Source organism: Centropristis striata, chromosome 11 (genome assembly GCF_030273125.1).
Source record: "Centropristis striata isolate RG_2023a ecotype Rhode Island chromosome 11, C.striata_1.0, whole genome shotgun sequence".
Lineage (NCBI taxonomy): Eukaryota > Metazoa > Chordata > Actinopteri > Perciformes > Serranidae > Centropristis > Centropristis striata.
This window is the reverse complement of record NC_081527.1, coordinates 9,556,323-9,572,207: the sequence shown is the minus strand read 5'-3', so window position 1 is coordinate 9,572,207 and position 15,885 is coordinate 9,556,323. Positions and strand designations below refer to the sequence as shown.

The following is a 15,885-nucleotide window of genomic DNA, read 5'->3' as shown; positions in this document are numbered from 1 at the left end:
ATTATAATTGGAAGAAATTAAATAAATTAAGACATGAAATGTTTCATTCTGTGTGTAATGGATCTTTATAATGTGTTATTTCCACTTTTTGAATTGGATTACTGACATAAATAAACTTTTCTATGATATTCTAATTTATTGAGATGCACCTGTACACTTAATTAACTAATTATAGGGCTCTACCTTTTTATTAAAAACATCAAATAAAGTAATCACCTTGAAACTACATTTGGGCCTGAAACCTTTGTACGTGATAAGATATTTTTTGCATTCACATAAAATACACTTTGCAAAGAAATCATAATAATGCATGATTTGATTTAGGCACACAAACTTCTATTCTCTGTTGGATTAATTTATTTGAACGTTTATGTTAAGTCTTGCAGGTTGTCAAATCATTTCATCTTTTATGTTTGGGGGTTATTTCTCATTGATCTCTCTCTCTGTATAATCTGTATGTATGAATAGAAAAATTGCAATCACAGCAACATAATGAGCATGAATGGACTTCATATAATTCAATCATAATGCTCCAAGTCCTTATAAACTCTAAACTTACACAAAAGTTAAATAGGCGCCTAACAAAATCACAATTTTTATTATAGATTTCCAACTAGGTCAACTTTAACAGTTCTGAGCTGCATTTCAAATTAATCTTCTGGTTCCAAGCTTTCAGATGATGTACACCGCCAGTGGTGGGATGAAACTAAGTACATTTACTCAAGTACTGTACTTAAGAACAATTTTGAGGTACTTGTAATTTACTTGAGTATTCCCATTTTATGTAATTTTATACTTCTACTTCACTACATTTTGAGGCAAAAATTGTAATTTTTACTCCACTACATTTAACTGACAGCTTGGGTTACTTTGCAGGTTGATATTTAAAGTGAAAAACATGAATATTAAACTTTTTTTTTAAATTAAACCTGATAACAGATTTTGGTAAACTTTATTTAGATTATGTATTGTTATTGTTAACTATTTTTCCATTGTTTTTCTTATATTATCCTACACTGTGATGTTTTTCTAATTGTTTTCGAGGCTTTGGAGCAATCTGGAACCAAAATTTCCTTCAGGATTAATAAAATTCTATTTTATCTTATCTTATCTTGTCTTGTCTTGTCTTGTCTGATCTGATCTGATCTGATCTGATCTGATCTGATCTGATCACATTTTCCCAGCACTGTAAAGATTCACCTTTGAATTTGGCAGTGGAATCAGGCTTCTTAGATCAAACCGTCGAATAGTCGATCATTTGGGCTTTGACTGAGCAAACAAGTGTCCATGGGCTGAAAAGTGCAAAGAGCAGATTATCAGAATCACAATCAAAATCAGAGAAACTTTATTTGTAAGCCAGAGCAGCAGTTTACATGAAAGAACAAAACAATAGAGCAATATAATAAATAAACACAATATAAATCCTACTCTTCAATGTCCAAGTTGTGTATGAGAAAGACTCGAATGAAGGATTATTGCAGTGCACTCATGTTGAAAAGGTAAAACATAGTAAAAAAATATTACAAAATGTATTTGCCACAACATTGATGTAGTTTCCTGAGATGAAATAACCACAAAACACCATTTACATGCTTATAAAACATATTTTTTCTCTCGTCAAAATGTGTCAGTGCTTGCTCAGGAATTAGACGCACTAATCCTGCAGATTTCAGGTATTAACATTACTTAATTGGGGGAAACTAATCTGGAGAGGAGAAGCTGCTGCATGAATGTGATCAGTGCAGAAGTCAAATGTTTTCCTGCAACTGTAGTGGAGGTTACATGAGCACAGAGAGAGAGAAAGCTGCTGTACTGTAGCTCCTGTACACAACAATCCATTAATCATCTTAACTTCATCTGATATTAGCGAGGTAGAACACACACATACACACAGATACACACAGGCACATTCACTACCATTACCTTAAACTCATTCAAACTGCGTTAGTGGTTACTCTAATTTAGCTAAGTACTCCCGTGGGTGTCTTTATGTGCAATCTCTCAAGTCTGATAGAAAACATTTAATTCTCCTGCTGGGTAAGAAATGCAATACAACCACCAGCGCTCTCTGTTCCTTCATTCTTTCTTAATTAGGCACCTCGGAAGTGCAAGTCAGTTGAGTAAACTGGGATAATTAAGCACAATGGGAGGATGTTAATCTCACACAGCGTCTGTTCCTGGATTTAAATATTTGGTTTCTCGATGTTCCCACATTTGTTATTTAAGCTAAGATGAATAATTTGGCCGTAAAAAGAGAAAAATCAAACAGATAATTACGGATTATTTTGTCTTCTCGATTTAATATGTTGCTGTAATAATGAAACCTCATCTCACCTTGTGTTTCTTCGCTCAAGAATCAAAGTATGGAGGATATTAGTGGTGGCAAAAACTGAGCTGCATTCATTTAAACATAAATACATTCATAGTTGCTTTTGATTGACTAATCTAAGAAACATTTTAAAATTAAATTCTAATGTATATTTGAATATGCTAAGCCCCTTTGGATCTTTTGGACATTCATATTTCCTTTTTTTTTTTTTTTTACTTTTTTTTTACTTTTTTTTGGTATGTTTTGTTGTAGGAAAGAGGGCTTTTTCAGCTTTCAACTGTGATCGAACTGATCATTTAAAGAAAAAAAATGCTTAAAATGCTTAAACAAATCAACAAATCAACAGATGGAGATTAACTTAGATTGATAAAAAAAACTTAAATATGTATTTGTAGTAGTAATTATTGAATGCAGAAATTGATAATATGTTAAATAAATGATATAGGGAAAAAAGATAATTTTCCTTGTCCTGCAGTTTGTATTTTCTGTCAGTCTTTTTTTTTTTTAAAGCAACTATAAGGGACTTTAATTTTGTGTTGCTTTTGGCGCCCCCTGTGGACAACGGTGGTAGTTTTTCCATGAGTACCTCATGCTGTAAAGATATTAATATGGCAGCGGCTCAAATTATTTTTTAATCTATTTTTAAACACATCTTTTAGCAGGATTAATAGTGATGAGGTAATGAATTCTTACAAATTCCAAAATTCACTCAGACTATTGAATGACCGTCTATGGTTGACACTGTTACTGTCTCTTTTTGAGCTTTTTTCCATTTCTTTTTCTTTTTTTGTCTCTTTGCTAACCCTGCCCTAGTATCAGCCTTTGCCAGAAAATATGACATCAAAAATAAAATTATCTTAGGAAAATCTCTACCTGCTTCCCTTTATTTTTTCAACATTATTTTTTATTGTTTTTATAACATAACAAACCAAGGCTGCATCATCTTACAGTATGACGATAAATTGTCATATAGATTCCCGATCAGCCCTCCAACCCACTGACCCCCTGGAACCCCATCTGGTCCGACCATATGTATAATTTCCATAAATTACTGAATTGCAGAGGCCAAGGGCGACTTTAAATGAGCAAAATTGACATGGAGTCCCCACCTACGACTAAAAGATTAAAAGAGGACTATTTTATTATAGATTCTGTTTCCATAAACGTTATGAAACTTGGTATACATAGTGCTGATGAATTAAGCCATCTCTTAGATGTAAGTAGTAGTTCATCTTTCCATTGCATGGCTATACATTTATTAGCTGTAACAAGGCCTGCTGCTTCCTATTATTTTATAATGTGCTCCTCGCTGCCAAACTTCGGCTGGGAAAATATAAACATCGTTTTATTTGCTTTCACAGGGAATCTGACTCTGGGACAGGCATTAAGAATAACTAATTAGAAACAGCCGATCGCCTCATTGATGCTGTTGTTTGCTTATGTAGGTCATATAGAGGCTTCAGTATTTATTTCAGATTGTTTCATAACCACTTTAAAACTCCTCATAGTTCACTAAATCTGTTGTGGGCAGGAAAGTAACGATTCTATTACATAAGATCCATATTGTTGAATGTTTTGCTGCAGGAAGATGTTTTCTCCTCATGCAGCCCACCTCCACTGACCTCTTTAGCCAACATGTTTATTCTTTCAAACAACAAATCTGATCAGAGGCGTCCTGCAGGCTAGAGTAATGTTTGAAAAAACGACATTTTCCGCTTTTACATCTTTTTCTCACCCTTCCCGCAGGCTCGCTGGTGCTATTCTTTAACCTTGCTCTCCATCTGTCTTAGTTCCTGTCCAAAGGGACTCAGGCCAGGGATGATATTGCCACGGAGGCCTATGAGGAGGAGCTGGACATGGGCAGGTCTGGCTCTTACCTCAACAACAGCATTACTTCGGCCTGGAGTGAGCACAGCTTGGACCCTGAGGATATCCGGGTAAAGAAGCATTTAGACTCAAGCCAAGATGATTCTCTGTGTGTTTTCATGCCTGGAAAATGTGGCAATGTAATTACTCAAAAGCTGGCCTAAACACTTGCGTTCTCTTTCTGTATTTTTTTAGGATGAGTTGAAGAAGCTGTACGCCCAGCTGGAAGTCCACAAGAGGAAGAAGATGCTCGCAAACAACCCTCACCTCCAGAAGAAGCGCAACTCCAAGAAAGGTCTGGGTCGCTCCCTGATGAAGCGGATCACAGAGATCCCAGAGACCATGCACATCCACCGGCAGTGCAGCCGCGAGGAAGGCAGCGAACATGGAAGCAACCGCAGCACCTTGAGGAGAAACCCATTTGAACAGAGTCACCACGGTAAAACCACGTCTGTTTAATCTGGACCTTGAAACTGAAGCAGCTGAAAGATATCAGTGATATAGTTATTTAATAGGTCCTACAAAGTGCCTTGTTATTGTAACATGTGGAAAAGGCCTGTTAATGTAACCACAAACAAGGAAAACACAAACCTCAGTGTGCTGCTTTTTAATTTCTTACATCCTGTCCACATAAAGAATGAACTCGGGACCAGTGGTGGAAGAAGTGTTCAGATCTCTTACTTCAGTAAAAGTACTAATACTTAATAGTACTTTGTTCTTGGGGGTCCACAGAAAATGGAGAATAGTTTATTTTCACTTCCCCCCACGGTTATCTTCTCAACTGTAGTTGACAACTGAAGAACTCTGGTGAATCCAGAATCTTTTCAGCCGGAGGTCCCTGAAGTGAAACTTCATCAAATGGGGTTCTGGGACACATTTTAATGGCTATCCTTGAATGAGAACAGAAAACTCAATCATAACATTTATGAAACACCTTTTAAATAACCTTCTTTAAGCCTCTTTAGTTTTCATACCTTCACATTGGGAAGGATTTTTTAGTATTGCAAACCCAACAAAACATTCTTTTTAGTGAAACACAAATTTAATCAAATATAAATGTAAACGTGAAAGAGACTGTGTAATATCCACTTTGAATGTCACCTTAACACAAAGTACAGTTGAGGCTGAACAAAATATTGGAAACAAGTAAAATTCTGACTTTGTTGACCACACATTTCTGTACAACATCTCAGTTAAAATACATAATTCAGTTTGGATCAAAGAGGTGGAATGGTAGTATTGCCATCCTTTGAGCCACGCCTCTAATTTAGATAAACCTGTAAATTATATGTAGTAAATAAGAAAAAAACAAAATAAGAGGAAAATAACTTATATAAGTAAACCTCCAGTGTTTCCTCCAGTGTTTTGGCAGGCCGCCAGAGTTTAGGTGATTAATGGGAAACCCTGACCTCAGTGTCATCTTCTTGTTTAATCTTCCCTCAGGAAAACCTCGGGATGACTCCCTGAAGAACAAAGTCATGGGCTTGAAGAAGTCTCTCAGCTACGACCACGTTTGTGACCAGGACGAGGAGACCGGAAGCCAAACTGGCTCGACTGCAGGAGACAAGATGACTCCTGTTGCAGGCGGTGGGGAGGGATCTCTTCTGGGCTCCCTGATTGGCCGGAAGCACACTAAGAAGCAGCTGGAACCAGCCGCGACCCCGCCGAGACTGGAGCCGGCCGAGTCCACCGAGTCCGTTCCGCTGTTCTGGAAGTCGGCCAGCGCTCACAACCTAACACACGAGAAGAAACCCGTCCACCTGCGCACCTCCATCATGCAGAAGTCTCTGAGTGTGATCGCCAGCGCCAAGGAGAAGATGCCGGGGATGGCCAACAAGACGCAGAGCGTGGAGGACGCCAGTAAGAAGGGTCTGAAGGGACAGGAGCTGTCCGAGGTGGACGAGACGCCGGAGCATTACCCCAAGATGATCATCAGCCAGTCGGTGGAGTACTCCAAGACCCCCATGAAGATGGGCATCATGAAACAACAGGTACTTTTTACATATTTACATCACAAATCCAGATTGATTGATTCATGAGTTATTTATCTATAGTTCTTAACCCTCCTGGTATACTGCGGGTCAAATTGACCCATTTCAAAGTTTAAAAATTAAAAAAAACATAGTTAAAAGTATTTTTTGATAAAAAACAAAAAATTAAAAAATAAAAATAAAAAAAAAATAAAAATCAATGTCATGTAAAACCATTGTATTTTACATGTAGGTCTTTCCAATCTACATACAAAAAAGTTTAAACATGCATTTTTTATGAAAAAATAGTGAATTATCGTCATTGAACCGTGATCTGTGAGAGGTTGGTGAGAACACCATTAAATATTGTTAGAAATGGTTCATTGTAGATCAAATATCTCTTGACCAAAAACGTATTCTCACCTTGATAGTATTCTCACCTTGATAGTTCTAAACTCAAAATCTTAAAGACGTGTACGCAAAAGAATTGTTGATTCCGGTATACACAACATTCAAGCTTTGCCTTCTTCACTGGCTCACCGAAAGTGAAAGTAAAGCACTTTTGCTCCGCCATAATACCTTTTTGCAAATCTATCAATTTTTTTAGTATGTTTCTTATGTGGCAATGTTTCTTAGTTTGATGTCTAGGGGACACAGGAAGTAACATCCAGAGTAAACCCAAAACTAGGCTGAAAATGGCTGCTGGGACTCTAGGTTTAACAATGATCATGTTTAATTACATGCAAATGAATAAACAGAGATAATCCATCTGAACACCACAGAAAAAACGAAGCAATTAAATCATCAGGGTGTCCAAGGCCAAAATAACAAACAAAAGTCAATCACTAACTGGAAAATAAGATTCAGTTAAATCTACCAAACAAGGGTCAACAAAAATGGCAGAGAACTCCTACCAGGTTTTTTAAGCAAAAATTGAAAAATTGTTAGAAAAATTGCATGAGGAAACCTTGAAAATCTGTCACCAACAGAAAAAACCTCACCATTTTTCTGCGCAGATCGTTGATGGGGAATGAAGTGCTGGAAACGTCCAAGTTCTCAGTTTAACAAAAGTTTATTACAATACGTCAAAAAATGTACACTTTACAGAGATTCTCCGGGTTCAAAAACTCATGTCCCTGAATACAAACAGACGTGTTTCAGTTCGTGAAGTCTGAACCACGACTCTCTCCCTGAACCCATTAAAATACTAACATTTGTTTACAAAACATGCTGGTCGATTTCTTGCAGGAAGTTCTGCCTTCTTGATCGCTGATTCGCCATTTTTAATTAATACAACGGCACGTCATGCCACCTGGTTGCTTGCTCCCCCGGACAAGGCCATCCTGACCTGGCCTCTTCTCCAGAACATTCAACAAAAACCTCCTGCCTTGTTATGTCTTACAAAGATAGTATGTCTCACAGAGCCAAAGGATTTTCACTGTCTCACATAGATTCTAAAAGTCTAAAAAATATGAAACAGACAATGAAATATATGTAGTCAAAGTTTCTAAACCAAAATTAACACACAAACATAATCATTGTATCAAAATCATATTGCCTGATTTAATATAAATGCATAGAGATATTTACCAAGGCTGACCTGATAGTCACGCACAGAGACAGACACAGGAAGTCAAACAACAGAGAAGCAGAAATCAAGCATAAAATCATTTACAAATATAGAAAATAATCAATTATTTTAACATTACCTTGAATGATAGTTCTAAACTCAAAATCTTAAAGACGTATTACGCAACAATTGCCGCTTCTTGTTTGTAAACACAGCATTCAAGCTTTGCCTCCTTCCCAGGCTCACTGAAAGTGAAAGTAAAACACATATTGACTATCATTTTGAAAGCTTTTTTAGATTGGTTTTTGCCCCGCTACATTACCTTTTTTGCCCATCTAACATTTTTTTTTTTTTTAGATCAAACTTAGAAAAAAGATTCACAATCACTCACTTGAACCTCAAGGCTTCCACTTTTTTGTCCTTTGGTTAGAAGAAGAAAAAAGCTTTGAAGACATCAGTTTAAGCTTTTGGACATCTTTTTTTTTACAATTGATAGATGTAGTAATAATAATAATAATAATAATAATACATTTTATTTGTAATGCACTTTACATTACAGGTAATCTCAAAGTGCTACAGGTTAAAAGCATAACAGTCTAATTATAAAAAGGATAAAATAGGAAAAAACTGCTAAAAACAGAAAAGATACATACATAATCTATGTAAAATGTAATGATTAATACCAAATTATTTGATGATGAAAATAAGCTAGATACAGCCCCAGTAAGCCTCTAATAATGTTATGTGGATATTTCGTTGCTTGGTTTCAACAGGTGAGTGGCAGCCAGCCGTCCATTTGCTCCGAGACCGGTAGGAACCTCTACGACGTGTCTGAGGTTTGTCCCTGGGAGCTGGAAGAACCTCAGACTCCGTCCGAAACAAAGACCCAGAAACATGTGTCCATTGCTCCCGGAGAGACCACCACAGGCCGGAGGGGAAGCAGCAGCTCTGGAGTCAGCAAAGGCAGCCGGTCCCAGCAGAGGCAGAAAGTGGGGCAGTCTCCCTCCAACAGACGCCGCTCCAAAGATAAAGGAGGAGAAAGGGAGGAAGGCAGGGAGACACGGAAGGCGCGACCACCCAGGTCCCCTCTCCCTCTCAAGCCAGACGTGTGTCCCTGGGAGTTCGATGAGCAGCCCATGCTGGGAGGAGATTCGGATTCCCTCTCCCCAGACAGGATCAGGCGTAAGAAAAGCGTCACTCCCACTGACGGGAAACCCAAGGGGCTCCACTCAGACCACTCCAAGTCCACGGGGAGCCTTTTGCAGCCTCCCTCTCTGATGGTGGAGATCTGCCCGTGGGATTACAGCAGCCCACCTTCGCCGAAGCAGGAGAAGTCCTGCAACAGCCCCACCACACACAAGAAGAAACGGAAAGGCTCCTGCTCATCCAACCACAAAGCAGAGAAGGAGAAAGCGAGGGAGAAAAGCAGAGAAAGGCGGAGCTCCTCCAGCAAGCCCGCATCTGAGAGGAGGCGCGTCAGCCAGTCGTCAGAGTGCAGCGGGCCGGTTTCTGAGCGGCGGAGGAGCTCCACCAGAGACCCAGAGGTGATGGAGATCAGGAGGGCGGAGGTTTTCTCCCGGGAGACGGAGCCCTCACACACCAGCTTTGCTCAGACTAAAAAACCACCAGAGAAGAAGAAAGAGAGCTCTTTGAGTACTAGTTACAAACCTGCAAAGGTGGCTGATGTTTGCCCCTGGGACTTCCAGGAGCAAGACTCTGGGGAGAGGGCATGATGACTGGTCGGATGATTGTATTTTTTTGTATTCACAAACTGACACCACGGCAACTGAACGCTAACGATGTAACATTGGATTTGATCAGAAAGTTTTTCTCTAGGTGACCTAAGTGAAAAAAAGATTTTGCAAGAAGAACATTCATCCTGCTGATGCAATCCAAACATTTGCTCAAAAACAAACATCTTGTTGTTACATTGCAGTGAATGCAACCTTGAAGTCACTTTAGAGGAATTTTTAGTCTGCACTTTTGCTTGCACATTTGTCAAACGTACATTAATGTATGTATTTTTTATCACATTGAGTACATCAAAGTAATTTAAAAAAGGAATCATATCTGTGTCTACCAGCAGATCAGACAATCAGACAAAAAATTGTCTTTAATAATAGACTGTATGAAGAATGGACGATGTGTCCAAAAATTGAAGCCAAAATTTTCAAGATTCGGGCGCTGCCATCTTGCACTGGCGCCATCATTTGGAGCCAGAGTCTGAGCAGTAGTGATTGGGCAGTGGAGCCAATAATGAAGCCCCGCCCATGTAGCCGCCTGACCAATGGTAAGTCAAACAGAGCTGTCAATCATGACGTTGCACCCTCTTTTTGTAGCATCAAAAAAAATCATTAAAATCAAACTTGTCAGTAAAATGAAACAAATTATTGCTGGCAATATGCGGTTTACAAAGGAATATATAAAAATATGCTTTACCATTTGGTTATTTCATATATGTATTATACAGTCATGGAAAAAATATTAGACCTTGTTTTCTTCAATTTCTTGTTCATTTTAATGCCTGGTACAACTAAAGGTAAAAATTTGTTTGGACATATATAATGATAACATTTTCCATGGTATCAAGAAAAAACATGGAAAATGTCTAGATAACAGCTCTTATATTAAACTTTTATCAGCTATTTTTGTTGTTATCATTATATTTGTGTACCTAATAAAAATGTACCTTTAGTTGTACCAGGCATTAAAATGAACAAGAAATTAAAGAAAACAAGGGTGGTCTAATTATTTTTCCATGACTGCAGATCATGATGAGAACTACCTAAAACTAAAAGGACATCTTTGAGAAAATGTATTTATTTTTAGTTTTTTTTAGTTTTGCCCATGTCTGGGTTCCTTTCACATGGAGGGGGCGGGGCTTAGGACCTGTCAGGCTGTCCATCTTTATATACAGTCTTATGTCATAAACACAGTAAATGCGTCACCTAATGAGCTTATTGAATATTGATGTATGTTTCCCCTGTTACGCTGATGATATTCTGCTCTACGCAGTAAGTCAGTGGAGACTTGCTGCATCAGATGCTGGTGATGCAAACAAGCAGGCAGGAATGGAAAAAAAAGACCTAAGGAAAAATGGGATATGAGCTCTGAGACGCAGGACCAAAGCCCCAGACACAGCTGTGATGCATTAGCTGTAGGCCAAATACATAATTCATGGCACGAAAATGATCTGTTTGATTAGTGAAATGTGGGAATAACAAAGGATTGTAATGCAGCTTCATTTTTAACATGAGGAAAAACTGTATGTTTCGGTAAGAGTACTCAATATACAGTGTGTACTTTTCTAAAAAAAAGCCATCGCATGTGGCAAACTAACAAGCATCCAATAACTAAATGTTCATTGGTTGGTTTACTTGTACTCAACTATGACAGGGGAACTTTTGATGTTGTTGCTTATGGTATTTGTCTCCTCGTGTACCACATGATGTGCATTGTTATCAATAATGTACAAACATACTTCAAATGGCTTGCTGTTACAGTTGCGCAGTACTAAAATATCCAACATATGGAAGCCCATGTGGGACTTTATTAGCCTGGAAACAGTTAAAATCTTCTGAGCTCATGTTTTATTTGCTCCGGAAGATGCATCGTTTTATAGGACGAATGACGTCCTGCACAACTAATGTAACTCAGATCAGACTGTCAGTTTACGCAGCACTGATCAGTTGTTACTGTTTCTGTGTTGCCGATATCTCTGCTCAAAGGTTTTCAGAAACACATTTTAGTGACTGTTTAGCTCTAGTTTGAGAGTTTATGACTTGAAAGTTTTTGCTTGAAAACGGACGGAGCACCACCCCAAGACGGACGCACATATGTGAATTAGGATTAAATTTAAATTAAAATTCAACAATAGTATTACAATTTTCCACATACAGTCATGGAAAAAAATATTAGGCCCTTGTTTTCTTCAATTTCTTGTTCATTGTAATGCCTGGTACAACTAAAGGTACATTTGTTTGGACAAAAATCAAATTTTCCATGGTTTTCTTGATAATAACCAAAATCATTACCAAGAAAACCATGAAAAATGTCTAGATATCATCTCTTTAATTAAACTCTTATGAGCTATTTTTGTTGCTATCATTATATTTATCCAAACAAATGTACATTTAGTTGTACCAGGCATTAAAATGAACAAGAAATTGAAGGAAAAAAGGGTGGTCTACTAATTTTTCCATGACTATTTATGTGATATTCAAGTAAAAATGAAAAAATAAAAAATAATAATGATTAAAAAAAACGGTTTTGAACTTTTACATGAAAAGTGGACATTCTATGACCTTATTTAAATTAAAAGGGAAAAGTTAAAAATGAGTTATACTTTGTGATATTGTAAGGGTGCACCGCTAACGTTAGCATTAGCAAATCTAGCTGACTTGTATCGTTACCAAATTCTTGCCAACATACTGGCCTGCTGTTCAGTAGACGATATTCAAATGTTAAATCAAATAAAAAAAAAATGAAATGCAGCATAATAATTATATGCAGTATAATAATAATAATAGTAATAAAAAGTCAAAATTAAGGTTCCTTCCTTACAACTTTTTATCTCATAATTATGACTTATTTTTTTTTATCTCATTATGACTTTTTATCTCATAATTATGACTGTTTTTTAAATCTCATTACGACTTTTTATCTCATAATTATGACTTTTTTTATCTCATTATGACTTTTTATCTCATAATTTGACTTTTTATCTCATTATTATGACTTTTAATCTCATGATTATGGCTTTTTATCTCATAATTATTACTTTTTATCTCATAATTATGACAGTTTTTTTAATCTCATTATGACTTTTTATCTCATAATTATGACTTTCAATCTCATTATGGCTGTTTTTTTTCTCATGACTTTTTATCTCATAATTATGACTTTTTTTATCTCATAATGACTTTTTATCTCATAACTATGACTTTTTATATCATAATTTTGACTTTTAATCTCATAATAATAGTAATAATAATGATAATAATAAGACTAAGAATAAGCACTTTTCATTGTTTAAAGCAATCCCAAGGTGCTACAGAGTACAACAAGATTAAAAACAGGTTAAAACATATATAAACAAGGTAGCAGTTTTCCATATGTCCCCTATGGGCTTCCATACCATGAGGCTCTTCCTTCTCTTTATATTTATTTACTGTTTACTTGATGCTCTGGATGTCCCTTCTTTCAGACGCTTGTCTGGAATAATACGTTGAAGTCCTTCGAGGACCAAGCCTGACAAGGGTGGATGATGTGAATAATGCATTTTTTTCTGTCACTTAGTCGCCGATTTTACATCTGCTTGAATGCACCTTCCTTCAGATCTTTGCACATATTCAGAACCACGACTATGCATGACCAAAGCTTTTTATTTGCCACTTTCTCGCTTACAGAAGAAGATGAGTAATTTACCAACTCGACATCACCTCCAACAACAACAACAGTCAGAACAGTCTTTTCTGTCCTGTGATCAGCCACCCACCAATGACACCTAATGAAATGCAGTCACACACGCTAGTCAGTTCAGCTTCATTACGGCTGTGTGTGTGTGTGTGCATGACAGTGAAAAATACAGCAGTAATGAGACACTCGAATTCACCAGAAGGCATAAAAAAATCATATTATGAAATACTTAAGGAGAACTTAGGAGCACATGGGTATTTAGATGTCAGATGTTGTCATGTATTTATCAAGAACATCCTGTGTAACATACTGTAAGTGAAAGGCTCGATGAATAAACATGACCCACCACTCTAACGTTCACACGGTTTTATTCTGTCAGATGGTTAAAGGCTGTATGAAATGTGGAATGTTATAACTTGCCCACTAAATGTATTTTATGCTTGTTATACTGTAAAGTGTTGCTCCAAAAAGTTACAGAATGTTGTAGCATTCACATGGGAGTATTTATATTGTACATTCATATCGTGTTGCATGTACATACAGTAAATACCCTGTTCTCAATTCTGGATTAAATCTTTCTATAAAACACCACTTTGTTTAAGGCACCTATATCTATTCTTCTGGTTTGTGCAATGTTGTTTGTTCAAGGTTTACTATAATAATCCATATATAATATATATACACTGGCACCTGCCAGTGGCTATCAAACTATTCTTCAGAACATCTTCGGTGATTTTAATGTCAGACGCTTCAGGCAAAAGCATCAAGCACGGGTCAATACTGAGATTTTGGGCTATTTTGCTTCCATAAGATGTCTTCTTTCTATCTTTTATTCTTTTTTGAGAATCTTTTGTTCATATTGAAATGAAATTATGAGAAAAAAGTCGGAAATTGTGAGATAAAAAGCAATTATAAGATAAAAAGTTATAATTATGAGATAAAAAGTCAAAATTAAGGTTCCTTCCTTTCAACTTTTTATCTCATAATTATGACTATCTCATAACTTCAACTTTTTATCTAATAACTATGCCTTTTTATCTCATAATTATAACTTTATCTCATAATTTCTACTTTTTATCATAATTTCTACTTTTATCTCATAATTATGACTTTTTACCTCATATGACTTTTATCTCATAATTATAACTTTTTATCTCATATGACTTTTATCTCATAATTTTGACTTTTTATCGCATAATTTCAACTTAATATGGGCAACAACAAGTTTTAATTTAAATATTTTAACTGGCGAAAATGGGCTTCCATATCTTTCAGACTAGTTGAAAGAAAACACCCGGGGACGTTTCACAGTTATATAATATTATTATTATTATTATTATTATTATTATTATTTATTTTTTCCTTTTTCCTTTTTCTAAATACCATAGATACTCTAAGTACAGAACATACAGGATATGACAACAAAAAGAAAAAAAATCCACATAAGAACCAACTTTCCAAAATATTACAATAATATCAAAAGCTAAAAAGGTTAAATAACTATATTTTAATACAAAGCAACACACTTAAAACACATGCTTGTGGCAGCCACATTTCGCACTCAGCTAAATAAATTCTCTCTCTGTAAACTCTCCTGTAGCAGCTGGTGCAACACTGCCACCATGTGGACGTGTCTGATTTTTCTCTTAGTCTTTTGTTTATTTTGTTCCTGGTTTCTGTAGCACTTTGAGATTTCTTTATGAAAAGTGCTTTACAAATAAAATGTATTATTATTATTATTATTATTATTATTACAAAGAGATACTTCATGTTCACATGAGACAGTAGTGGACGGTAACAATTTACTTACTCACCTTTTTACTCCTCATCTTTAATTTTTCAGCTTTTCTTTGTTTCACTTATAAAAGTTTATTTATACAGTGAGGTATTGCTACTTTTTAAACATTTGAATATTCCTGCTCAGGGAAAAGTGCAGATTTTACAGCTAAAACACTGTTTTTTCAGATATGAAAGTATTTTTTGGACGCAGTCTATATTTTGATATCTGATACTGAAGTTAGAAAAAATGTTGCTTGTATAAATTAATCGAGTTACAGTAAGCTTAACAATGGCTGACAGTGTTGAGGCAGGAGAGACAATAAGGTCTGTCACCAAAGAATACTCAACCTGCCATGTGACATTCATTCATTCATTCATTATCAATCATCAGAGAAAGAGCACAGCAGTCAAAAGAGCAGCAAGTAAATGTCTTGACTGGTTATTTGACTGAGGCAGCACACATAACAATGACTGCCTGTCACTCAAAGCAGCTACACCCTTAATTATGCATAACTCTAGCCCTTAAAATAATCTAGAGTGGTGAGTTCTTTAAAAAAAATCCAGCCCCCGTAGAGTTGTCATGAAGGAGAATATCAGCTAAGACCAAAATGTGTTTTTGTACCAGGCTGTAAAAAGGTTTATTCTCATGTAAAGTTGAGAATTTAACATAGGGGTCTATTGGGATTGAGTCCCTTTTTTGGAGATAGCCTCAAGTGGCCAGTCAAGGAACTTCCTTATTAGCTTCATTTTTCAGCCCACATGGTTACTCAACCGAACTGAACCATTTTTACACACAAGGGAGGTTCAACAATAGTCAATTTCCAAACAAAGTGCTACAAACAACTACAACAACACAACCAGCCTAATGTACTCTAATCAAACTAAAGAAATAAAAGTAACTATAACAAGGAAAATACACTGATATCAAAAGAAATAAAGCAAACAACTATTCC

The 15,885-nt window shown here is 36.3% G+C and overlaps 1 protein-coding gene across 2 annotated transcripts in view; it reads left to right on the top strand.

The window, feature by feature from the left end:
- Positions 1 to 10,211, top strand: part of LOC131980796 (probable G-protein coupled receptor 158) — a 98,275-nt gene extending 88,064 nt beyond the window's left edge. The window contains exons 10-14 of one of the 2 annotated variants that reach the window (XM_059345099.1): positions 4,120 to 4,174; positions 4,208 to 4,266; positions 4,391 to 4,634; positions 5,639 to 6,186; positions 8,509 to 10,211. In XM_059345099.1, the coding sequence (XP_059201082.1) occupies positions 4,120 to 4,174; positions 4,208 to 4,266; positions 4,391 to 4,634; positions 5,639 to 6,186; positions 8,509 to 9,468 (1,866 nt within the window). In that variant the 3' untranslated portion in view covers positions 9,469 to 10,211. Of the gene's footprint in view, positions 1 to 4,119; positions 4,267 to 4,390; positions 4,635 to 5,638; positions 6,187 to 8,508 lie in introns of both variants that reach the window. The other variant, XM_059345098.1, reaches the window with a different exon arrangement.
- Positions 10,212 to 15,885: the final 5,674 nt, after the last annotated feature.